This window comes from Pleuronectes platessa, chromosome 23, assembly GCF_947347685.1.
Source record: "Pleuronectes platessa chromosome 23, fPlePla1.1, whole genome shotgun sequence".
NCBI classification, from domain to species: Eukaryota; Metazoa; Chordata; class Actinopteri; order Pleuronectiformes; family Pleuronectidae; genus Pleuronectes; species Pleuronectes platessa.
In genome coordinates, this window is record NC_070648.1 from 7,812,606 (window position 1) to 7,837,832 (window position 25,227).

General features: G+C 48.5%; 1 protein-coding gene across 1 annotated transcript in view; it reads right to left on the bottom strand.

The window, feature by feature from the left end:
- The window catches only part of ppargc1a (peroxisome proliferator-activated receptor gamma, coactivator 1 alpha), a gene marked incomplete in the record, with an annotated part of 32,107 nt that extends 9,130 nt beyond the window's left edge, over positions 1-22,977 (bottom strand). Inside the window, 7 exon segments of the mRNA XM_053416609.1 lie at positions 1,784-1,857; positions 2,048-2,093; positions 3,019-4,351; positions 5,418-5,543; positions 6,533-6,727; positions 19,883-20,062; positions 22,747-22,977. Of these exon segments, the coding sequence (XP_053272584.1) occupies positions 1,784-1,857; positions 2,048-2,093; positions 3,019-4,351; positions 5,418-5,543; positions 6,533-6,727; positions 19,883-20,062; positions 22,747-22,794 (2,002 nt within the window).
- Positions 22,978-25,227: the final 2,250 nt, after the last annotated feature.

Below are 25,227 nucleotides of genomic sequence, written 5' to 3' on the forward strand. Positions count from 1 at the left end.
GGGCTTAAAGAGTTGATCCGCCGGTAAGCCGTGCAAATAGCAACACACAGACCACCCCAGTGTCATGAGATACAGTAATTAAAGACAACACGGCAGCACAGGGTAAATCTATTAGCTTGGCAGAGATTAGGCCCGAACAGTCCGATCCCCGGGGGTCTCGCTGCCTGTTGTGTGTCGAAAAAAACATGCAACCAACAGTTCAACGGGTGCTATTATAGAGTATCAAACACAACAGCTCAGCACACCAGGTACAGGTCTATGTTCAACTGATAATTATGTTATCTATTCTGTGAAGCAGCAGTAATCATCATTACTACAACTCATCATAAAGTCATAAAGAAATGTATCACTGGCAGCGGTTCATGGAAAATTCCATCACTGAGTCGTCTACCTGCCTTGAAGGTGGAGGGTGAGACTGTGCCCCCCCCCCCCCCCCACACTTGGCTTCAACCTGGTTATCAGTAACACCGGCATAATATCTATTCAAGAGGAATGTTAGTATAAATCTGCAAAGGACATGTAACTCCCGACCTAAAAGCTTCCCCCTCTGCTTACTGGGATCTATATCCATCTGTCTCATGCAGCACAAGACTCAAAAGCTAATCCCTAAGTAGGAAAGGGGCTCAGTAACCTGGAGCTTTCCGAACTAATGACTTCCCTGCTAATATTCAATCCTAAATTTGCGTAGGAGCTGGTCATACAGTCAGGTGAAGGACTTTATTTGACCGTGCTTGTAAAATGGACGCGGTGGAACAGAACGGACGCCTGATATTCGGCCACAGGTCAACAGGCTCGCCCACGTGCAATAAAACGGGAAGAAATATTAACTGTGATTGCCCCAGAGCTTAAGCGGCCTGTCTCTTGCCTTCTTAAGGTCTCAACAAGCATCACCTTTGACCCGGCAGGCTTGGCTACACAAAAAGAGTTAAACGGTTCTTCGACCAGGGTCAGGAGGACAAGAGTGAGACCCCCTGGGGTCTGACGTGATGCACATTTCCATCCCCCCACTAAGCAGAGGGTGCAGGCATGAGATATGGATCAGGAAAATGTCCCTGGTTAGTAAATAAACACCTAAAGAAACCAATGTAAGGTTAAATATTTCTAGAGGTTGAAGCGCTGCAGTTTTCTTTGTATTGACCTCTGATAATAAATCCTAAAGGGGATCATTAATAATTTGAGAGAAATAATGTGGCCCAAAAATGCAGATTCTCTACATGTTTGTCTTAGTCGATTTCCTATGACGTGTAAATAACAAAAAAGGATTATGAAAACCCCTAAAAACCCTCATATTTACAAAACAGCATATACTATATGTGGGTGGAAATGCTGGAAGGTTACTCCCAAATGATCTAAATGTGTGCATGGCGAAGGAGGAAAGATGGTGCAGATCACACAGGCAAAACTAGATTACGTAGCAAAAACCAATTAAAACAATGCCATTTCATTTCTCCTATGATGTGTGGGCTAAGTAAGCTGTCAGTCAGAGAGCATTAGGATCTGATAGAGGGAGAAGGAAAGCATATTAACGCTTCACTAACAGGGGAGGGGAAACGCGGAGGAGGGGAGGGGTTCGCTAATAAACCCCGGAGAGATTGGAAAGCCTAATCAATACTCAGGCACATAAATGTCCTCCTAGGCCTTCACCTTGAACTTTAAACTGTGAAGGAACTATCAAGATGTTGAAAAGGCAGAGTTAACCCATTACTGGCAGCAAGAGGGGAGGATTTCCACAGATCAGTCTCACAATAAGTACATTTGCTTAAAACAATCAGCATATGCTCACCTGGGGTTCCAGCAATCTCCACACTTAATGTGCATTCAATGGTTTTGTTCTCAAACGGTGATCCCTTGTGGTCACTGGAAGACAAAAAGAAAGGGCAGCATTTTACTTTCAATGTCAGAGTGAGATTTTTGGTGATCTCAGAAAAATGGAAATGAGTCACAAAAAAATGCCTCAAGTTGGATGCTAGTCTATATAGCCTTCTTTGACTTTTTGCTTGTTGTTGCTTTTTGCCTAGAATAAGGTGGAAAAACTTCACACACTTACTTTGGAGACTCTGGGGTCAAAGGAAGTGGCAAGGTGGTTGGTTTGGCTGCAGAACACAAAGGAGCATGGGTAATTATTGATCTAGGTATAGCACTCATAGCAGAAGAGAACAGGTCCACATTCTGCAACTATTAATCTCAAGCTGGCCTAATAGATGCAGGTATCGCTAAAAATATAACACCCATTCCTAGTTGGAAAAATGTTTGTGCTTGGACGCTATAGTACCAAGCAAATGTTTTTTAGATTGACCCGCTCTAACAATTTATTCTTTTAAGATAGACTTATTAAATCTGTGAGGCAGGATGAAGTGATGTTACATGTTTCGCAGGTGTCTGGGACTCAGACGAACCCGGCAACAAACAGATTGGAATGGAGTAAAGACATAGAGAGAGACAATGCAACAAACAAGACACATGGCAGCGGGTGAGCCCCTCCTTGGACATCAAAGTCATAATCATGCACCAACAGCAGAGGAGGGGAGGAAACAAAAAAGAAGGAAGAAAGGAGAGTCAAGGAAGCTTGTGCAGTTGCCCGAGGCTCTGGCCGACTTGTGCTCCAGCTAAGGGAACGTGGCTTTAGTAGCACAACGCTAAAGAGCAGCACCCGGGCTCTGGGTCTAAATGTACATATTCGGCACACTCAGCTCAATCAGCAAAGGAAGGTTCAAGGGTCGACTTTATGAATACAAGACGTAAAGTAGCAGGACAAGGCTCGCCCCTTTTCCCACCCCCTCAATTGTATTCTTTAACTTCACTCAATTTCAAATCCGAGAAGAATACCTCCAGGATTAACAAAAAAAGCATTGGCAAGCAGGCTGTTTGCTGTCATTGTTGTTTACGCTCTCAGAATGACTGTTAGATTCGAATTAGAATAGGGGTTAGTTGTGAAGTCAAACTGGGAACTGGTTAGAGCAGGACAGGGAGAAGAGAGAGCAGAGATAAGGCCAGTGGGGGGGATGCAGTCATGATTACCTAACAACGGGTGGCCCTGGTCGTCGGGGTGCTTGCTGAGTGCCTGTCTGTGTGGGTGCCCTTGCCCTTGTATGATGCAGGGAAGGGTGGGCTCTGCATTTCTAGTATCTGGGAAGAGCGGGCTTGGTGGCCACTGTGAGAGCACCAATGCAGGGCTTCCCGTGACACGGTCATCATCATCAACACCGTCATCATCATCATCATTATGGTCAAAATCCTCCCCACAGCCCCCCTGGATTGGCCAGCCCAGTTCTAGTCCAAAGCCAATGTCTAGCCCAGGATCTAGCTGGTTAACCCATTTCTCTAGGTCTAAGCCAAGAGGTGGCCACAGAGGCCCTGAGTCAGGCTCTTCAGCTTGACTTACTCCCCGGTTTTTCAAATCACTGGTCCCTCTGAACTCTTCCTCCTCCACCTTTGAAACAGCCTGGGATGTACTCTCAGACTTCTTACCTGCTAATTTGCCCTGAGTTCTGGGTAAAGGGGCGATCTTAGGTGGGACAAGTTGGGGCAGATACTGAGCAGGCCTCTGTTTGGAGGTGAGCAGCTGGCTAAGTAAGGGGTGCCCCAGCTTCCCATCTCTTTTCCTAATAGTCACTGTGATGTGCCTGTGAGCTGCACGGCTGGCAATGCTACTCTTGCTACGGCCTTGCCTGCCAGAGCCCTTACTAGCCTGAGTGGCGCCCGCAGCCTCTCGGCAATGCTCACAGCTGTGACTCACCTCTCTGGGAGGGAGGGAATAAGAATGCATATACCTAATAAACCTAGCGGCGGCCAGGCGGTCCGCATCGCCTGGCGGCCTTCCTTCTTCACTGGAAGGTTCTTGCTCCAGTTTGGGGCAGGCATGGCCGCAGGTGGAGGTTCTGTGGCCGACAGGGATAGAGGCACCCTCCGACTTCTCAACACCGCCATCGCGAGTGCAACGCTGCCACTTCCCAGCCCCAACACCAGGCACACTACACTCGCCTGCAGCCCGGCTCTCACCTCGCTGGTGATGCTGCTGCGGCTGCTGCTGCTGCTGCGGTTGTTGAGACGGCACAGTTGACTTCTTCTTTGAGGCGGTGGAGGAAGACGAAGAGACGGAGGAGAGGGAGGAGAACGAGGAGGTGGATGACGAGGACGGCGAAGAGGAGGAGGAAGAGGCGCCGAGCCCCAAGCCGCTCTTGTCTCTGCCACCGGCACCGACCCACGTGCTCTTGGCTTCACTGGCTTTGGTGTGGAGCAGGATGTCATCGGTGGCCGTCAGGTACTTCAGCAGCTCAGTGCAAGGCCGCCTCACCGCGCGGTTCTGTGTGATGGAGCCCCCTCTCGCTTTGCCATTCCAGGGGCTCTCCGTCTGCGCAATACAGCAAGAAAGAAAGACAGAAAATAAGTTTGCTTAAATAAAGAGGTTTCGCTCACTGGTAGCACAAATGTTGTGCTTTAATTTGGCACGAAAGTAAAAGCAGAGAGAGGGAGTGACTCAGGCAGCCCGAGCACAGCGGTTGTCTGGGAGGCGATGGTGGGAGTGCGGTCCGCCCATCATCTTAATTGTGTGGCCCTCCGAGCACCACCGCGCCACTCTGTACGCACACCATGTCCTCCGGGAGCCCTCATTCGCCGTGCTCCAGAAATGGATGACTCAAAGGCACGGTATGAAAATAGACTCTGTGAGGAAGGTTGTCGCACCACATGTGCAAACATAGTACGCACTCTACACAAAGTCTGTGACTGTGTTTACCTCACAATATTATCATACAGACACTTTTTACCATCTGAGGGTTGTATGCGCTGGGGAAAACAAAATGATCAGTTTGCAAATGACACCGAAGATACGGCGTCTGAGGTTTAGACATGAAATCTAAACAGATAACTGGAATCAAATACTTTTAACTTTTATTTCTTCATATTAATAAACATAACATATTGCACTGACTTAATCTAATCTCAACCAACTGTACCCCTGAAAGGAAAAAAGCTCCTTTGAGAGGCATCTAACGGGAATATCAAATCTGATTGATCTTGTCATCTCAAGGCGTCAATCTCGCCACGAGAGCGCCCGATGCTGTTTTTTTCTCCTAACAGGCACCATACCAAGGCGGGATAAATGGTGGAGCTAATGAGACAATGGTGCCGAAGCATCGCCTAGAAAGCCCAACAGCAATCAGCCTGTTTTCATTACGGGCCGGCCCCCTGAGAGAGTCGAACGGAGCAGTAGTCTAACATCTTCTAAAGGCGGCCACCAAAACAAGAAGAGAGGAGAGGGAGAGCAAGAAACCGGAGCGGAATAACGTAGTGAGGCAGATAAACAAAAAAAAAATGTGTGTGTACACGAGTGAAATGAGCAGCAAAGCAGTGCATGTGCTTGTATGCGCATATGTGTGTCTGTGTGTGTGTGTGTAAGTGCGTTTGTGTGTCCCTACCTTGACGACGGCAGGTGGTGGTCTGATCCGGTGGTTGCTGCTGGCTGCATGGTTCTGTGCCTTGCCACCTGTGTATTGATTATAGCTGAGCTGGGAGTTTGCGGGCGCCAGAAGGAGCTTCCTCAGCTGCAAACGGACCCAAACAGAACAAGAGAAAGTGGTGAGGGAGCGGCGGGGGAGAGCGGGCTATGCAAATCACCATTTTCTTTCAATTAGACAGCCTGCGCTTTTGTAAATGCAGCAACAGAAGAGACCGCAGTTAGTGAAGATAAAATCACTCACACATTTAGAAGATTACAGACTTTTAAAGCAATTTATAATATGTGACAGGGCAATTTAATTTTTTTTTTTTTTCAATCCTTCCTTCCTGTGCAGGTGTTATTGTGCGCACACAGTCAGGCCTCTCAGATGTGATTGAATAAACACACTGGGGCATGTGGCTTAAAGGTCATCTGGAAGGGACCGGCATGGAATAAAATGGACGATAACGGAACATAACAAAACAAATTTTAGGTCAAAGCCTTTAAGCTGGAGGAGCGCCCGGATGGTTCGGCTCTGTGTAAAAATAAACAAGACAGCACAAAGTTAACCCAATGGCTTCCCTTTTCTCTTTTGAGAGGCCTGTCTTTTTGCCAAGAGTGACGACTTGGTCACAGGGGGATTAGTTGATGCCTACGGAGAGTAGATGAGATGAGATCACTTTCCCCCCCCCCACTTTTACTTTCATTGTGTACCAGCTTGATTGCTGGGCCTGTGGCACCGTCCCAGTGCCGCGTTCATATCATTGAACTGGCGCCACAATAGCGCCGTTACGTAATTAGCGCCGAGCGGCAAACACACTGATCCATTTCATGGACTCCCTGCATCCGCATGCTCTCGCTGCACATATAGTGAGCGCATTGTGACAAATATGGCGGAGTGTGGACCGGGCGCTGCCAAAACGCAGAATTCAAAACTGCCAGTGTCGGTGCCCAGCTTTGTTGAGGAGTGTTATCTGGTGTCTGCCATGGACTGGACCAAATAAACAGTGTGTGCATGGTGGGAGGTCAGGTGTCAGTTTTGATGCTGGAGTAGTGACTTGGAGGATAATGAGAAAGAGGAGCTGCTGGTCCTACCAGGGAAGGCTCCTTGGACTCTGGGGTGCGTGGCGAGCCGTCGGGGGAGGAGGGACAGCTCCGGTCACTGGCATTGGTCACGTCCCCATCTGCCAGGGCCTCAAACGAAGGCAATCCGTCCTCATCCACCGGGATGCTGTCCAGGGTCTCTGTAAGCACTGCCAGCAAGTTGGCCTCATTTTCTTCATCTATCTTCTTAGGAGGGGAAAAAGGGGGGGAAGACAGAGACAGAAAAACAGAGAGACAGGAAAAATAGGACATTTTAGTCAGGGGAAGTTGCACCTCTTCTTTTTTTTTTCTTGGGGTAAGTAAAGATAGTGGGTGGTTGCATGCAGGCTTGCATTGCTAATAGAGTGGGAAGACTTTTTTTTTTGCAACTGAGCTGGCTCTATTCTGGCAGTCTTTTTAAAAACAAAATTCACTCTGCGCGCAAGTGAGTCAAGCCTGTCACTCATATTTTAAACACGCAGCTTACTGGACCAAAATAATATCTCCCCCAAGAAACCCATTACCAGGGCTGACAAGTAGCAAGTATCCAGGGAGGACAGGAGTGGATTGGGGTGTGTTGCGGTATACAGACGGGTTTGTTTGGGGGTAAAGGAAACGACGAGGTGAGGTTGACTCTCCTCCTCTCGTATGACGATCGACTTGCCGACAAGATGTGCACAGGCAATCCTCAGATAAGTAGAATTACCACCCACTAATGCTGACAAAATGTGAAACATTTGAAATGTTCGGCATGACAGCTGATGCTCACAACAGGCGGGAAGTTACCGATCAACATTTCAAGAAAAATAAAGCTTGTTCTTGCCACTCAGCTCCTCTTTGACGTACCGGAGCAGTTGTTTTCCTGCTGCGGTTGGCTGTTTAATGGCTGAGATTAAAGTGTGTGTGTGTGAGGAATAAAGAGAGGGAGAGATGAACATATAGAGAGGGATAGAGAAAGTGAGGGATGAAAGATGGGAGATGCCAGCTATTGACATGGGAGTTTTGCTGCGGATAATAACTATGCATGTAAGGAGAGAAAAGTAGATAGATATTAAGACTGAGGGGGATGCAGCTTTCCTGACAATGGGTTTGTGTGTGTCTGTGTGTGTGTGCGCCTTTACACAGACGAATGACAACTTGTGACAAGTGACAACAGGAGCTGTACGTTCCAGGGCCATAAAAGCCCAGGGGACTATAAGACGGAGGAAAGATAAACAGCGTCGGCCCCGTGGGATGTTCTGTGGCCAGTCCAACACCGGCAAATCCCTTTATGCAAACGACAGGATTATCATCGCTCGGCACCGGAGTGCGGCCATCATTATGCCGAGGTGGCCGAAAATCTCTCAGATACCAGCGCGGCGTCCCTAAGACTCGGAATCCCACATTGCACTAAATTTCCCCACCCACTTGTGTCCGTCCACCCCACTGATTATACGCAATTACACACCCACCGTGGATGGCACAGCTGCAGATTCGCCAAAGACACGGTGGCCATTTTAATGCTTTTCCCTCCTCCAATTTTCAGATATGGCGCCCATTGACATGTTGGAGGCGCAGGTAGCGAGCTAACAACGAGTAAAACATTAATCTGATCCTCATTGAGCGGATTTCTCTCCTAACAACATGAGCACTCAGTCATTATTAAAAAATGATAAAGTGGACATATTTCACTGAGATAACACAACATGGACTGGGGGCCGTGCCAGATTGGCAAGCAAATGCCTTGCAGGAAATTGCTCCGTATGAGGTGGGCATGCTGTTTAATTACCTGCAAGGAGCTTCAAATCCACTGTGCTGGAACCATGCGCTACCAAATATTCGCCATTTTCCAGCATCCCAAGTTATTACCTGAGCGCTAAGCTGGTATATTAACCGCTGATAAATCCGGAGCCTTTTCTCAGCCCAAACATATACATCCTCGCAGGAGAAATTGAAAGGAGGATCATTTGGGGATTATTACAAATGAGTCTTTAACGAGCCAGAAATGTATTTAGGTGCAAGCTAACCAACCAGTCAAGCAGTGCTGTATTTTGGTGCCATTTTATTCACCTCACTCCAATAGGTTCAAGACTGTACACTCAGTAGAAATTACAGCCTGTGCCCCTGTGTGACAGTAGTTACATTCGAAGTTGAGAGGGCTGTGCAAGCTTCATTATGACACGGTTTGGAGAGGATTGGGGGAATTTCTGAGGCTGTGGCTCAAATGTAGTGATTTCAATCTTGTTTCAAAAACCTCCACCAATTGGCAAGCTCCCAGCGGCACACTGTACCCCCGAAGATAACCCAGAAGGGACTCCCGTATTCTGAAAGAGACACTTGTAAAACCCTGAGTCGTGACGATCATGCTGCAGCCGCTGCTGAGGCTCTAGTGGAGGCACTCACAGGCCAAGTGGGGATTTGAGAAACTGGGGTAAAGAGCAAACCTCAGTGATCATTTCTACTCCGGTGGGAGCATGATCTATTACTCCTCTACAGGAGGGTGAGCCAACTGAAACACCGCACCTCGTGGAGCATCCACACCAAAGTCAATCTACCGCCAGTGACTCACTCGCCCCTTGTTTATTTATAAACAAATTCTGTGTGTGGGTGGACTTCAGGAGCTATGGCCCCCAAAGGGGGTGACGGCAGGATAACCTGGCAACCTGCTCGTGGCCATGTCCACTTATATTGATTAGTACAGCAGCTGCTGAGATGAAAAGAGGGCAGCAAGAACAAAGAGAGAAGAGAGAATTTGTCTCGGCGGGAGCACTTTCTCGCCCATCCCGCTTAATGGACCTCACCGAATTAAAGAGATCTTAACAATCCTGGGCTAATTGTGGGATCACAATATATTAACCCCACTCCAATTCTAAAGGGTGCCATTTTGAGCCTGCTTTATTCCAAATGCTTCAATTAGCCATAAAGCATGCTGGCAAGTGCTGGCAGAGCTGCTCTCCCCCCTGCTTCACCCCAGCTTCCCCACGTCGGAGAAACAACTCCAGTTGTTCATTATTAGGTGAGGCCCCTTTGTTATCAGGCAGCCCGTCTTTGAGTTTGCCCTTGCCTCCAACACTTTTATTGAGTTCCATAGCACAACATTGTGTTCCAGAAGATACTATTCACACAGCTGATAACTGAAGGTGAAGGTGCTGTTTTAAACAAACACTCAGTCCTGAGCACTGGGGCAAATGGCCAAATTAAATCTGCTAATTGCTTCTTGAGGATTCCATGCTCCTGAGCAAATTTGCGAGGGATCAAATTTTAACGAGCTTTTCGGGGCAATGCATCATTTACATGTTAAAAGGAACCAAATTTGTTGTGAAAGTGCCAGAATGATAGACCTGATCGCTGAATAAGAGCAAGATGAGGTTTCAGCAGATTAACAGCCCCGCTGTTATCTTCAAATGAGAGGCAGAACAAGTGGGAGACACTCTGGATGTGGAAAGATATCTCTGTTGAAATGGGTAAGCTGGTATTTAAAGTTCTGTTTATTGTCACTCTCTTTCGCTCACTCCCTCTGCAAATAGAGGAATGGCGAGCACTTCAGACAGAAAATATTCGAAATAAATTGGCCCCCAAATTGCATGGTGGGGTCAAATCCGCGCCTTGACAATTTAATTGCATTGCCTCATCCCAGCTTTTGTATTTTGTGTCTGCTCTTCTGCTCTGTCGAAATTTCAAAAAGCATTCCCTTGGATGAGGTTAAGCTAGCCAGACCTTCTCATATTGGCCCAATCGTGGCACAATCAGATATTGCGGGGGGGTAAATGTATGTGCGGCAAATAGGAGCGGTGGTATCAAGTCGTCACATCTCGAAAAGCAGAGCAGCCTTGGATTTGATAAACAAATAATGTCATTCTGCGTTATTACCCACGGCCCCCAGATTTCAGAGGAAATAAATCAAAGTCAGCCGTGCAGCTCAGGTGTTAGTCAGGCCTGACACGTCGGCCGGTCACACAGGAACAACATATGGCAGCGGGGAAGGAGGGAGGAAAGGGAGGCAGGGAGGGTAAGGTAGGGTGGGACGCACGGCGGAGAGACAAATCATGGCAGCCACCAGAGACGTCTGGTCATTTAGCACGAGCTCACTGAGATGTAGAGAGGGTGATTATGGCCTATATGGAGCAATGGAACAATACATAACACTGTTAAGTCCCCCTGTGTGCCTGTGTTTGTGTGTCTGTGTGTGTGTGTGAGAGGCGGCGGTTACGCAGTCCCGAAAAAACCCACAGCACTTTAAACCTCTTCACGCTGCAGCAAACCGACTGCTCTGATTGGCTCTCGTTTTTCCACCTGACTACGTGGTCAACAGAGCGTTGCGTTATTCTGAAACAATTTCCTTAGCAAATGATCCTGTGGATTAGAAGGGGTTCCGGACACAAAATCACATCATACTCACTGTATGTTTCTGTATTTATCAGTTGTCTCTCCTCTGTTGTTGCTACCTTGTGTGTTTGAGATACTGTCCACGCCCGAGCACCAGGCGGCTGATTTCAGCCATCATCAACCTACTTCGCTGTAATACCACAACTGACCATGCGATAATCCCTCCATCCTGGCAGGAATTCACTGGTTTGTGCCTCCGTTTAAACAAAAATGGAAACTCTCTGAATTAAGACTAAGTGCTGGTATACAGGGGCAGACTGTTTAGGTGCCAGATGTCTGTCTCAGCTTAGAAGGCCATTTGAGTTATAAATCAGTGAGGAAACGGTCCGACCTATCAATGAGGACCGGGATGTGTGTGTGTGTGTGTGTACAGAGATGATGCATCTCCTGGGAACCATTTGAGACTGTTAGAGGCCTATCAGATGAGCTGATGGGGGTAGAAGAGAGGGGGGGGGGGGGGGGGGGGGATAGAAAGTGAGAGGGGGGGAGATATCGGCGAGTGACTGCGAGCCAAAGAGAGAAAGAGAAACTGTTGTTACACATCCTGACAAGAGGCTGGATCCAATTGAGACACCGAACCAAGGGATGCCAACACATGCTGTTCTTTCTGGTTCTCCCTGGAAGAAAATCGGCTGAAACTAACCACCTGAACTCTGCCACACATCTGCTGGGATCAGCTGAGGCTGAGGTCACATGCCTTCACGCCCACCCGGCACCTTTGTTCCGACTTTGGGTCAAACGTCACGCAGTCGGTTGCGTACATTTTCCACGAAAGCACAATGGATCTCTGTGAGCCAACCGCATAATTCAGTGCATGCAAGCCTGTGCTCACATGAAATCACACACACTCTCCAACAGCTATCCAAACAACTGACAGCCTTACGGGGGGGGGGGGCGTCCTGGTGGAGCCTCCCCATCTACAGTCCTGCCCCGAGCTGCTGTTGTTTTCCTCCTCCAGCCGTCCGACAGATGGTCCAAAGCCACCGTTTGCTAACACCGCAGAGTCGCACACCACCGTAATGACTGGACACTCGCTCTTTTGTTTTTTGGCAGCCGCCTCCCAATCGGCTTGGCACGAGAAAACACTGATTGCTGTGATTGCTCTGCCTCTGACTTGCTCTGGCGGCCGCAGCAGGAGGGAGATGAAGAACAGAGAGCTGGAGCCGAGAATGAGGAATATTCAGCGAGATGCAGGGACGGGATGAGGAATGGTGCTTTCCTCGGCTTTTTTCCGCCTAATGGCATGCAAATAGCTATTTGCTTAAGTCGGCAGCTCTGAATGTGCACCACTAAGCAAGGGGCCTTTGAACATACTGTTACACTGTTGATAATGTGTCGGGGGAACACAGGGAGGGGGCGGACCAAGCTCAGAGCGGAAAAAAAATGAGCATAGAGACTGTTTCTAATGTCCATCTTGCTGAAATAGACCCTGTCACGTTTCCTGGCTGGAATGTGAGTCTGTCATCAGCAGTGTGGCTGTTCATAAAAGAATCACACACACACACACACACACATAGAGGGACGGTCACTTTGGTTTTGACATTTACATAGATTTGCAAGGGGAGCAGAATTGAGCAGACATTTTTATTTTTTGCACAGCGGACCCAATGTTATTATCCCCCACTGACACCACCTTTATATACTTACAATCACACCGCACGCACACACACGCACACACACACACCTGCACACAAATGCTGCTCCTGACCTTTCAGGGCCTGCCAAGCCCATCGAGGGTTTGTGCAGTTTCATTTGTCACAGTAATGTCTTCCTCGGAAAGATGCCAATGCAAAGAGGGGGCCGGGGCACGTTGGACAAGATATGGCGGCTTTTCGCTGTGTTTCCCTCTTTTGCGCGCACGTGTTTGTGCATATGACAGAGGATGCAATATCACAAATTTATGGTAATTGAAATGGCAGAATCTTTTGGGGAAAATGCAGTCAATTTGATTCTGCGGCACAGAAGGTCAACCCTATTCAATTTGCACTCAACGCCATACGCGGGGCGACAGGGAAACACCTGAAAGCAAACGATCTTATCGGGGCCTCACAGGCTTCAGCACTTACCCGCTGCATAAAAGCTATTTGCTGATTACTAAATAAACGCATTATCTTTTACCTTGACTTCTCTGTGCGCGAGAGAGCGGGTGCCTTGTCGCGCCTGGATCCAGGTAGGAGGCGGACGCCGCAGTGTGCCTGCCTCTTATCCGTGTCGTGACTTTGCGAGCATGTTATCTGAGCGGTTCTTTTTACCCTGCGCACTTTCAAGTGGCATGTGTGTGTGTGCGGCACGTGTGGTGGCGGTGGTCAAACACGGAGGACTTCACAAGCCTTTGCATGTTGTGCGAGAGGATTCGATGCGGGGACGAAAACAAATCAAAGCAATTGTGGATGCAAGTCGATACGATAGCGACTACTCGACACTATGGGAAAAGATGAGGGGGAAGCCTGAGAGCTTTCTCTTTGAAGCATCAACATCCAATGTTGAGCCGTATTACATCTTAATTTAGGATCAATTCACCGCATTTGACAGAATCATGTTTCGCTTTTCACAGCTTCGGTTTAGCCGAGCGTACCCACCACACCTGCACACACGAGTAGACTTTGCGACGTCTGCCAAATGCTAGATGATCAATGGCCACTGACCACTTGACGACAATCGTCCGACACTCTAAATCTCTTCCCAATCTGCCCAATCAACTTATTATACCACGTGGCCCACAGCCACATGAAAAGAGCCCTAACTGACCATATAGGATTGCCTGAAAATGGTCTTGTGAGAGGAGATGGACAATTTTAGAGCTGTTGACTTCCCGGGGTAAACAGCTCTATCAGGGCAGAAACAATTTATCCCTGATACACCAATTCACGATGTCACCTGATCAGCTTTATGTCAAATAACCGTGTTTATGTCTTATTCAGCTATTAGACTGCCAGGAGTTAAGCTTTTACCTGTGTCTATATCCATCCACGAAATGCATGACTTTTATTCTCGTCTTATTCTCCAGCATCAACTCTGCACTTAGAAGTTTTTGTTTTACAAAAAGAAGCATGGGAGGAATTTGTTTTTTTTGTATCTGCGGGGAGATCAAATGTCTGTAAAAGCTTCTGCTTTCAGATTAGACTCAGCAGCTACTGATTGGGCAGCAAGTGAGTCATCCAAGCATCCAGTCACTCATGCATCAGCAGAGCCTCAGAGAGCCTCTTGAACTATTTGAGGCCTGTGCAGACTTAAATGCTTCAGGGGGGAAATAAGCTGGAGCTATAAGCATGCAGTGCACATCATAAAGCTTAGTGAGAATGGAGGTTTTTTTTCTGCATGGATGACAAAGCTCTTAAAAATAGACTCTCAACCAGGGAGAACTAGTCCTTCACATGTACAGTACAAGATTGCAGGGCGCAGGGCCAGAGACGCGTCGAAAGGAAAATTACCAACATTAACGAAACCTTGTAAGAGCAATCAGAGTAATCAAATACTTATATGGCGACTTCACAACAGCCATAGTCCACATGAAGAATAGGTCCACACAATCAGATCTTGTATTTGCTGGTGTTTATGGATTTAACTCCTACCTTGCTGTTTGAATATTTACAGGTTTAGGGCATCATTGTATGGCTGGCTAGGTGCAAACGGAGGGGAGGCAAGGTGCGGTCAGAGATGCTGCCCTTGCACATTTCTGGCTTTTAAATCACTCTGTTATATCTGCGAGCAGCCCCCCCCCTTCTTATATTGTCATTAATCACCGAACAATATTTATCGTTCAGAATCAATAAAGTTCTTTCGAACCTGCGTTGAAAGAGACAGAATGTGGCAAAATCTACCGGAGCAGAAGGGCTGGCCGGGGCTACTGGCACGGCTGGGTATATGCTGGCACAGAACACACACACACGCACAGACGCACACACACACACCTGGGATAAATTGGCCTCACCTGAAGAAGAGGGGGGGGGGGGGGGGCAGTCTATCGCTCCAAACTGATGCTTCACCGTGAATTACTCCAGCCTCTCCCCTCCCTCTGTTTTTTTCTTTTTCACACTCATTTCTCTCCATCTGCTCTTGCTTCCACTATTCGCAGGCCGTCTACCTGACACACTCTCTCTCTCTCTCTCTCTCTCTCTCTCATCCGCTCGTTTCATCTCTATGCAAACACCCTCCCGCGCATCCTGTCTCGTTTCTTTGCACAAGAGGACGAGCATAAAAGCATTCGAGCAATCCATTGTTTATACCGTCCTCCCGTGCCAAAGTGGACGCTACTAAATAATACAAAGAAGAAGACTGGTCTGATCACATGACATCGTTGCCACATGTTGCAGTGTGTGTGTGTGTGTGAGTTGTGATGGGGGGGCGCTGGATTATTGGCTTAGTGTTTTGGCCAGGTTAAAGTAAAACAGCCCAGAAAGGCTCTTAGTAGAGATTACCCCAGGTACTAAAAATAGTCATTTTCACCCAATACACACACACAAACAGACACACATACAAATGAATGCACAAAACAGAAAAGCATGATTGTGTTGTGTGTCGGTCCAGAAAAGACCACTGTCTGATCTTTGTGCAGGGGTGTCTCAATTACACAAAGATGCACAGGCCCACGTACACACGGGTGGCTCCGGTGTGATGAGAGAGATGGGTATCCACTGGGGGGCAGGGGATCAGCTGGGGCAGGAACAGCAAACCATGCCTCAATCAGCAGCAGCGGCCTACTGGGAATGTAGGTTTGTGTGTGTGTGTGTGTGTGAGCAAAAGAGAGAGAGAGAGTGAGAGAGGGGGAAAGTGCCAGACAGGCAGCCAAGCAGCCACCGTGTTCCCTTCCTCTTTTTACTAAACATTCCCAAGGGCTTTATTTTTTTGCCCATACCCAACCCCGCCCCCCTGCTCCCCATCCTTTTATTTTATCTTTATGCCCCTCACCCCGTTCCTCCGTCCGGCCTTTTCTTTCCAGAGGCGACTGTTGAAGGCCAGAATATATTTGTTTAGCCGCTGCAGCTTCAACTTCCCATCAGCCAGGAACAAATGCTTTGCCTTGGGAGCGAAAAAAGACACAGGGAGGATGGGGAGGGGGAGAGAGAGAGACGGGATGGCAGAGCCAACAGTGTGGTGGGGCGACGGTTCGAGAGCCCTTGTTGTGGAGTGGATCTGACAGACGCTCCGAGACGACACGGGCCCCGGACAGCCGGAGTCTGCGTCTCTCTTCTATACGTCTGTGGCTGTGTGTCTTGAAACAGCATCATTTGCCGGTGTGGACAGTGATGGAGGATTTCTCCCGTCGTGACGCGCAAACAACGCATCGGCACGGCGGAATAAAAACAGGAGGGAACTCGAGATGAGGAAAGCAGGGTGTGTTCTAATAGGACTCACTCGAGAAAATCATATTATACTGTGGAATATGGTAATTCATACACCCTTTGGTGGAGCGGTGAACTGGTGCGGGTGCCGTTCTCTCAAATGTCAGCATAAATTTGCAAAATGAACGTAAGCGGCATTCAGCAGGGAGTAGGAACAGGGACAATAAGGGTCTCTGCTGTCTGTGCTTGTGCTTATTTGTGTGTGGGCGTAACAATTCCTCTCACAGGGTCTCCGACTTTGCTCCTGTCTCAGCTCGCAGGAGAGTCTGTCGCCAACAAGTGCGCGAGCTAATCTACGCTTACACATGTTTTTGCGGGGGGGGGGGGGGGACACGAAAGAGCTGCTCGGAGGAAACGTTTTTTCATCGCGGCATGTTTCATCAAAGCCTGCTGAGAGTGACCCGATCAATTCAATCTGCCGTTACTTAAGAGTAAGCGCCCGAGCATCTGTCCAAGAAGGCACAAACAAGCGACACGAGACGCCATCATGCCTTTTCGAAAAGTCGGATGTAATCACACGCCGTCTCCTGTTGTTGGGAGTAATATAAAGAGTTTGCCTCAAACCCAGATACAGCGTGTGCGCTCACGTGAACACACACACACACACACACACACCGCACGTCCCTGTATAATATCAGAGTAATGCTTTAAGCCTCTGCATCTTATTTTACTACCTGCAAAGCCCACAACCTTTTACTTCCAATCCGTGGGCTTTCGTTCAGCTGGCACGGGTCCGAGCCTCGCCTGGTCAAAAAGGTTAGTCTCTTTCGCTGCCTTTTTCTGTCCGTCCCCGCACCTCCCGTTGTTCCGCTTCTCTCTGTCCGCACCCGTTCCCTTCCCCCCCCCCACCTGTCCGTCCATCATCAGGTGCGCCAGCGATATCATGTCAGCTCTGTGCCAATATTCTTGCGTAATCACGTACGCCGACAAGCGGCCTCCGACAACTGCAAATGCCTTCGCTCTGTACATGTGTGATGTGGCGTGCGGCCTCCCAGCATGACCGCCACCAGGGGGTAGGGGGGGGGGGGGGGGGGGGCTGCGGGGGGTTGTCCACTTCGGAATCCAAGAATCCAAATAAGTCAAAACCAACGAGACACGTTTCCATCAATCAACCGTTTGAAGCTCGACACGAAACCCGAGCGGGGGACCAGCGGTTAAAGACACATTGGGTCACGCTTCTGTGCTGTTATCTTTGGCAGTACATTGGGAACTTAATGGAGTGACCACCCCTTAACAACTGCGGCCCGAAATAGACGCTGGACTTTCACAGTCGGCCCCGTTCTGAAGAGGTGTCAAACACACTGTGGCAGGAGCAATAGCTGTTATGTGTGTCTGTGTGTGTGTGTGTGTGTGTGTGTGTGTGTGCGTGTGTGTGCGCGCTACAAAGGGGGAGGTGCGGGGGGGTGTATCATTCTCCACAATTCATGTCAGGGACAGTTGGGACAGTGGCAGCGAATGGAGCCAAAGGCCGGCGAGGGGACGGTTTGTGATCTGTTTGAAGACTGTATCCTACTTAAGAAACTGAAAACACACACAGACACAAACACACACAGAGACAGAAACTCTCACACACCTACTCTGCTTATACAATGTGCAACACACAATTTCCATCGACCCCCTAAAGCCCGAATAAGATTTCCTCTGATGTGACAGCAATATCTCCGTTCCCAGCCGTACTGCATAACCAAGTCAAGCTCTGTTTACTTATTTGCTTTACTGCCTGTCACATGGAACCATAACCTGAATAAAAAGCCGCAGCACAACACAAGAAAAAACAGTTGGTCTTTATGTCTGAGCTGCAAATCATTTCAACGGTCGACTTGAACTCATGAAAGTCGGTTCAGAGAGTGTGTTGTTCTACGGCCAGGGGCCCCCATGTGACAGCTGCACCCAGCTGTTACACATGTTACTCAGGGCAGCCTCGATAATCCGCTACCTGCTTTTTTTTTCTACCACACATGCACGCTGGTTTATTAAGTGGATGTACCCAAGAGAGAAGGGAAGGGAAACGGAAAAAAACAACAACAGAGAAATACACTGGCAGGCTTTATATCTGACCAGTTATTAGCCTGTTCTTTAATCTTCAACTTCTTATTGGATGCTTCTCGGCTCTGTGTACAGGCCAATCAGGGGGAGGGGGGGTGCAGGAAGCACAGCTACAGCCCCGGCCCTCTGATCCTTGCCGAGCAGCAAACTTTCCCCTGTCAGATTAAGTAGGATTAGCCGGGTCCTGCCGTATGATGAACTGAAGCCTTTCCATATCCTGAGCATAATACAATAGCATGCTGGCTTGTGGGGTGGGTGAAAACATCGCACACTTGCTGCAATTTACAGTCTTTGCGTGGATGCAAACATGTGCGCATGCAGACGCTTTTTCCGAAGTCACACGCTGCTTTTCGCGGGGGGCTCGGTCCCCCATCGCGGTCCTCAGTGGGTGCTAAGTTCCATTGTGTTGCACACACATAGACACACGCACACGCTGTCACTGGTATTTTTATCCATCCCCAGAGCCACTCGGTGGCTTCAAGCCATATCACTCTCAGACGAGAGACGAGCCTCGGTCACACCAGCTAGTACTTAAGGCCCCCCCCCCCCCCCCCCCCCCCCCCCCCACACTTTATGTGTGTATGTGTGTATTGGGGGGTGGTCCACAGAGGTAGAATGTGTGCTGATATAAAGGGAGTCAGAAAAAAAAAGGTGGTGGGGAGGTTAAACGTGGAAAGAATTTAGTCTGTTATCAACTCCTGCCTGCAAGACCACTGAGGAGACACGCACACAAACACACACACACGCGCTAAGACCCTGAAAACGTGACTACATGACAGGGCCATAGGCACAGACACTGACACACAAACACACATACACACACACTGCCTTCTCAGACAGGGTTTTTCCTCCTGAGGCGAGGCAAAAAGCATCCAATCTCAGTCTTTCTTGTCTATCTCTGGCACTGATAAAGGCTTATAATGAACTGGGGACTGGAAGTCAGTCCCCAGACCGATGGCTTTATGGCCTCGGCCAGATCATCACCCTCTGCGGACTCTGTTTGTCACCGGTCGAGAGCAGAGAGAAAGCGTCAGAAAGAGAGAAGGATTTGAGGAAACAAGACAGAGAGAAAACTCAATCGGACGGTAGGAGGAGGAGGAGGAGGAGGAGGAGGGGGGGCAAAGATTAGAAAGTTTTACACTCCAACCTTTGAGAAGCGTTTCGCAATACCGGCATAACCAGAGTTTAACCAGTGGAGCGATCTGTTAGATGTGTGCCGCTTTACTGACTCAGTGCTGAAATAAACTCTAAGTTTTGATAAGGTGGATACAAACACGGGGACCAAGGTTCTCCTGGGCTTATCGCTCATCACGTTATCACCCCCCCATTTTGTACTTGGGAGCTATGTGAAAGCACGTTCTTAAACCCACCACCTTTGTTTTTTGGCTCACATTCAAGAATGTGATAAAGGTTGTGCCTGCTGGGGCATGTTATGATATCAGCTCACTCCTGACAGCCACCGTGGATGCAAATATCCTCCATAAGTCTCAGTATGATGAGAAATAAGCCATGTTATGAATGCTCAAGGAAATGACTGATAAAGTAATGGATGGTAAATACTGATGCTGAGATTTAAAAAAAAAAACAAACAGCTGTTAGCTTTACTTACCTCAAAAAGATTCGAGGCCTCATTGCCGTACTGAGTGGAAATGATATCCGATTGGTCGCTGTACCATTTGAGGCCACCCAGGAAGCTGTCTGCGTCTAAGTCACTGACGTCCAGCTCTGAGAGGTCAAGTTCCGGGAGGTCTGGGCAGAGGGGCTGGTCTTCACCGACCAAGGCAGCGCACTGGAGAGAGAGAGAGACAAGAACAACAAAAGGTGGTCAGACCAATGTGACATCTCCATCACGTGCGAAATCTCACACTGAATTCCTGCTTGAAAACCTGCTGCTGAGTCGGAAAACAAAAGGAAACTCATAGATTTTACACATTCCGGACAAAAGAAGGTTCCAAATCGGTCTTTCACTTTCACGTGACAGATTTACAGGCTATCATTAATCCATCCAGCCCTCATTGCGTCCCTTACTATATTGCTCTATTGATTATTAACAGAATGTGTTTTGGCTGCAGATCAAGGCGAGTAAAACCCTGCGAGCCTCCTGTTGCACTTTGTCCCCCCACCATCACACTGTCCCTGGCCTTTGTGCTACTCTGTGCCGCCAGTTGACATGTTGTATTCACCAGACACTTTATCATGTAATCTAGACAATGTGTGCTGTATGTAGCAGCTGCTCCTGTTTCCTCGGCACGGAAAATCATCAGCTCTGATACGGCTGCAAGGAGACGGGCTCTGAGCTGTAAATCAAGCATGGGCTCTGGTGATGGGATAAAGGTTTGGCTCTGCAGGATCATTCAAAATGACAGAGGAACCTCTATTTCTTGATCCTTTGCAGTTTTTGTCCTGCAAAATTATTCCCATCATTCTGGATAGGGGTTTATTTTCAGTATGCAAACTCTAGGCAGGCAACAACAGTTGAAATATGCAGCAGTCGGACGGAGGTGGGCGAACTTTAAGTTCTAAAGTCAGGGATCGTTAAAAAAAGCAAAGCCTCCGCCAGAGTTCGACGCGTGTTTACGCACTGTGCCTGCCTGCGCACATGCAAATCCAAGCCCGAGAAAAACCCGCTCCATGGCTGGTGTCTAATAAGCAACAAGCTCTTAAATTTGTTGACAACACGTCAGCCGATATAGGAACATGATGGCCAGGGTGCATGTTATAAGATAGATATCCTCGGGCGACGCCGGGAGGCATTTGGCCCGCGGGCTGAGGAGGGGATGAGGGTCGGGTTCGGTTCAGGACAAAGCTGGGGCGACTGATGCTGTGCCAAGTAGGAAACACCCGCCCAGACTCGCGGTGTCAGAGTTCATCCGTCTTCGGAAGCGCACCAACACGAATACACGATGACTGAGACTGTGATGAGACGAATCCGTTATGTTGCAAGTGCGAAAGCGGAGGGGACAGATTCGCTGCGTCTCAGGCTTCCCTCCCCCCTGAGGTGATCCACTCCGACGAGGCACGGCATGGGAAAAAAAGACCCGTAACAAAGCTGTTAGGATATTCAGAGGCTGGACGTCCTGTGCCCAATTATCTTATGGACTTCTCGGTGAACTAATGAAATAGCGCCACCAAAGAGACGCACCACAGCGCGCCACTGATTTACGCACGCATCGCCCATAAAAAGCACCCGGGGAAGATTGTTGGAGGAGGCTCCGCTGACCCGGGTGACAGTCCGCTTTTTGGAAGAGCAGCACTTTCACATTAATAATTGTAAATGCGCACAGAAGGACCCGGAATCCCACAAGGAACGCGAACATTTGCTGGATTGTCAACTAAACGCGATCGAGAACCCTCTCGGACAGAGTGACAGATTCACCGGCAGATTGAAGTGCAAAGCAGTTCGTCTGAATGAAAACCAATTCATAAACCAGTCAGGATTAATACAAATCGTACTTTCATTGAATAAAAGCAGCTTTTCTTCGGCATATTCTCCTCACGCAGCCGACAGTTACGCAGCCGGGCTGCAGCCACGCCGTGTGGTTACTGTGGAAAAACCTTCCCTAAGCACCACTGAGTACACACTGTCAGGTAAACGTCCGAAACAATGAGCTGGACGGACCCAGTACACCGGTACACCAGGACCCAGGAGACGAATAAGTACGTTGCGTGTATCTGCATGCACCGCAGAGAGGGACAGATGGATGAAAAAGACGACGGCAGCGAATGTGAGGTGCAGATTTTGGATAAATGGATAGAAAACTACGCAGCAGGTAAAATGAAATGCGCACGGGACTCGGAACCGTCTGGCTTGGATGCATCGCTGCTCTCGGAGCCAGCGCAGCGTCCCCTCCGGCCGGGGATGTTGGCACGCAGACGCGGCCCCGGCACGGATCGTATTATGATGCTCCTGCATGCGCAACGCCAGATAGCGGTCCCCCCCTGTCAGTGGACAACCTCGCAGCCCCCTGAAAATAACATGCGCCACAGCACAGCACCAAAAACGAGGATTATCGCCAGCTGGAATTGCGTGCGTCAGCCAAATACCTGACTTTGAGACGTTTCAGTCATTTCGGCGTGCAAAGCTTCTCCTGCGCCGGAGCGCACACAGTCCGCGGCTGGAGAGAGAGATCCTACGGCGTGCACAACACTCGAGCAGAGATCCTACGAGGGGAAAGCGACGGGTCCCGAGCCTGAGCACGCACTACAACAACTACATCCCCGCACACTCCCTCCACTTGTCATATATCCCCCTGTGTTGTATATCCGACGCATCCTCAGCAGAGTCCAGACGCGCAATACACCGGCACCAGTAGCGGAGAAGAGGAGAGGAGAGCGTAAATGTGGAAATCACGGATGGCCACTGCTGTCCATCGTTCCAGGGAGGAGGTGAAAAGGAAAAGTCCAGAGGGGCTGGAGAGATGGAAGAAGTCGGATTTTGTTTGGTTTCGTTATTTTTTTTTATTTTGCGCTCACCTCTAATTCTCTCCACACCGAGTCCTGGTTACACCTGTCCCACGCCATCCAGCCACTGAATGACGGTCCGAGAAACCAAAAAAAAATAGGGGGAAAACCACAAAAAAAAAAAAAAGAAGAAAGAAATCAAGTAAAAAAGAAATCCACACACGCTTCCCACTCGCGCTCACACAGGCAACTGCTGCCCCTCGCCGAGAATGAACCGAGGGCACCTGTCTTACAACTGCTTTCCATCACATGACAAAGCTATTAAAAGTAGGCAGGGGAGTGACTCCGCGTCCACACTACTCCGCCAGTGACGCGCGCCGAGCAGGCGGGGTCTGCCTGCGCACATAGTAAAATCCTTTCCATGCACTGCAAAAAAAATACCACGTCTATTTCTATACATCTAGAAATCTATATATATCGCTATCTATCTCAAATACTTTGGAAAAAAAGGAGAGAATCGTCATGTGGGTTCCTGGAAGTAGATTAGTTTTAAATTGTATAACGATTATATACCTTAAATCGTGTAGAGATAGATTTCTTACAGGATCAGGATTTTAGTTTGAAGTCAGGCACATGATATCTCAGCTTTGTTGTGATTCTGCGATAAATTAAATCTTGAATAACTGCTTTTGTTGTTTTAATAATTGAAAGTATAATATGCCAGTAATGTAAACATCCAGGATCCATGTTCTTTTTGGATTTTTATCACATGATCACCGCCTCCATGGATGCCACTCACCTTTTAAGTTTAAATCTGGGTTTACTCTCTTCTCATATTGCAATTAGCAGGAAATCAATCTATCAGACGGCTACTTTCAATTGACGTCCCCGTCGCTCCATTAGCTCACTCGTGACTGTAACTTAAAATGCGAGCGTTCGGGCGGGTAGAGTATCAAAGAAGGTAATTCAGCCTTTTGCAAAGTATTTCTTTGTCCATTCAGAGGCCATAAAAAGGACAGTTGTCAGGATCAAGCGTGTATACAGTGTCAACAGGACGTGTATAGGCAACAGTACCTCGGCAAAATGAAAACAAAAGCTTTGTGGACATTTCAAACAAGAGTGGTTTTGTCTGTTGGGCGGACTGACAGGCACACGGCCGCAGGAATTTCTCTTTCTTAAGCTAAATGTGATCCTCTTTCCCTAATCACATGTTAAACACGCATCTCCATACAAACAGCAGTGTGTTAATTATAATGGTGCTGTTTGTAACAAATTAAAAGCACTTGTGAAAAGGGATATCGCGATTGATATCACGATTTTGCTTTTGTTTTTAGAACTTATTTTAGGGGAAAACTATTCTTCTCACAATACATACCTACCATAAGAAACTTATTCAATGGAAGATGTTAAACCAAATCCATTTTTTTTATCTCGTAAGCCTATAAAGTCCACCTGAGCATGCGAGGAGCACTTGTCTCCGTAAATTTGTGACCCACGTTAAACACAAAACTGCACAGGAACCTGTACAGAAAAGGTTTTGTTACAGGAAATGTAACTTGTACAGCCTGTGTGTATTCATGCATGTGTAATGCCCTGTGGTGTGTGTGTGTGTGCGTTTGCAGGGAGACGCTGTATGCTCGTGAGTATCCGAGGCCATTTGTACCACTAAATCTATACATCTGCCTCTCCGCGCGTGCCCAGAGATCCTACCCAGAAGCCACGGCGACACCCGATCGGAGCAGGTGGTGTGTGCAGTGACCTCACAGAGCCCAGATGGACCGGTGCTACGCAGAGAGTAATATAGGGGCGACGTGGGAGCGACACGGAGCTCGGCGGCCGCGGACATAAAACGACGACCGGGGGGGGGGGGGGGGGGGGGGATGAAACACAAACATGAAGTTAGAAAACAGCCTCTCGGCCTCCTGTGTTTATTTGTTCAACAGATGTAGGAATGTGCAGGTACAGGTGCTGCTGGTGGGGGAGGTTCTTTCACAACTTTAAATAATGGCACTGTAATGAACACAGCGCCGTTAAAGAAAAAAGGATAAAAAAAAGAACAAGAAAGAAAATAAAAAAATCTTGGCCAGAGATACCTGCTGGTGAATGATATTTCTCCCTCTCCCGGAGCGGCGTGTGAGTCACAGTCAAAAGCCCTTATCTGATTGTTCTCTCTCTCTCATGCCAATTAAGACAACGGAAGCTAAATATAGATATAACGTTACGATTTCCTTTCTTGAATGGCCTTTGATTCGTCTGTTTCTGCAAACGCGCTCATGCTACGGGCTGGATATTCATGTGTGTGTGTGTGTGTGTGTGCCGCGTCGCAGATTTGTAGATATAGGAATCATTTGAAAGGGAGGGGGGAAGGAGGGGGGGGGGGGGGGGGGGGGTTACAGCTGTACAGGTAATCTATGAAATGCCTCAGCTTTTGTTTCAGTTGCGAGGGGGATGATAATGAACGGGCTGGGACGCGTGGGGCAGACCGTCACAAGCGGCTGCCGCGTGAGGGATAGGTGGCGTTTAGTAGCCCACATCAGAGGAGATATTTAGGCC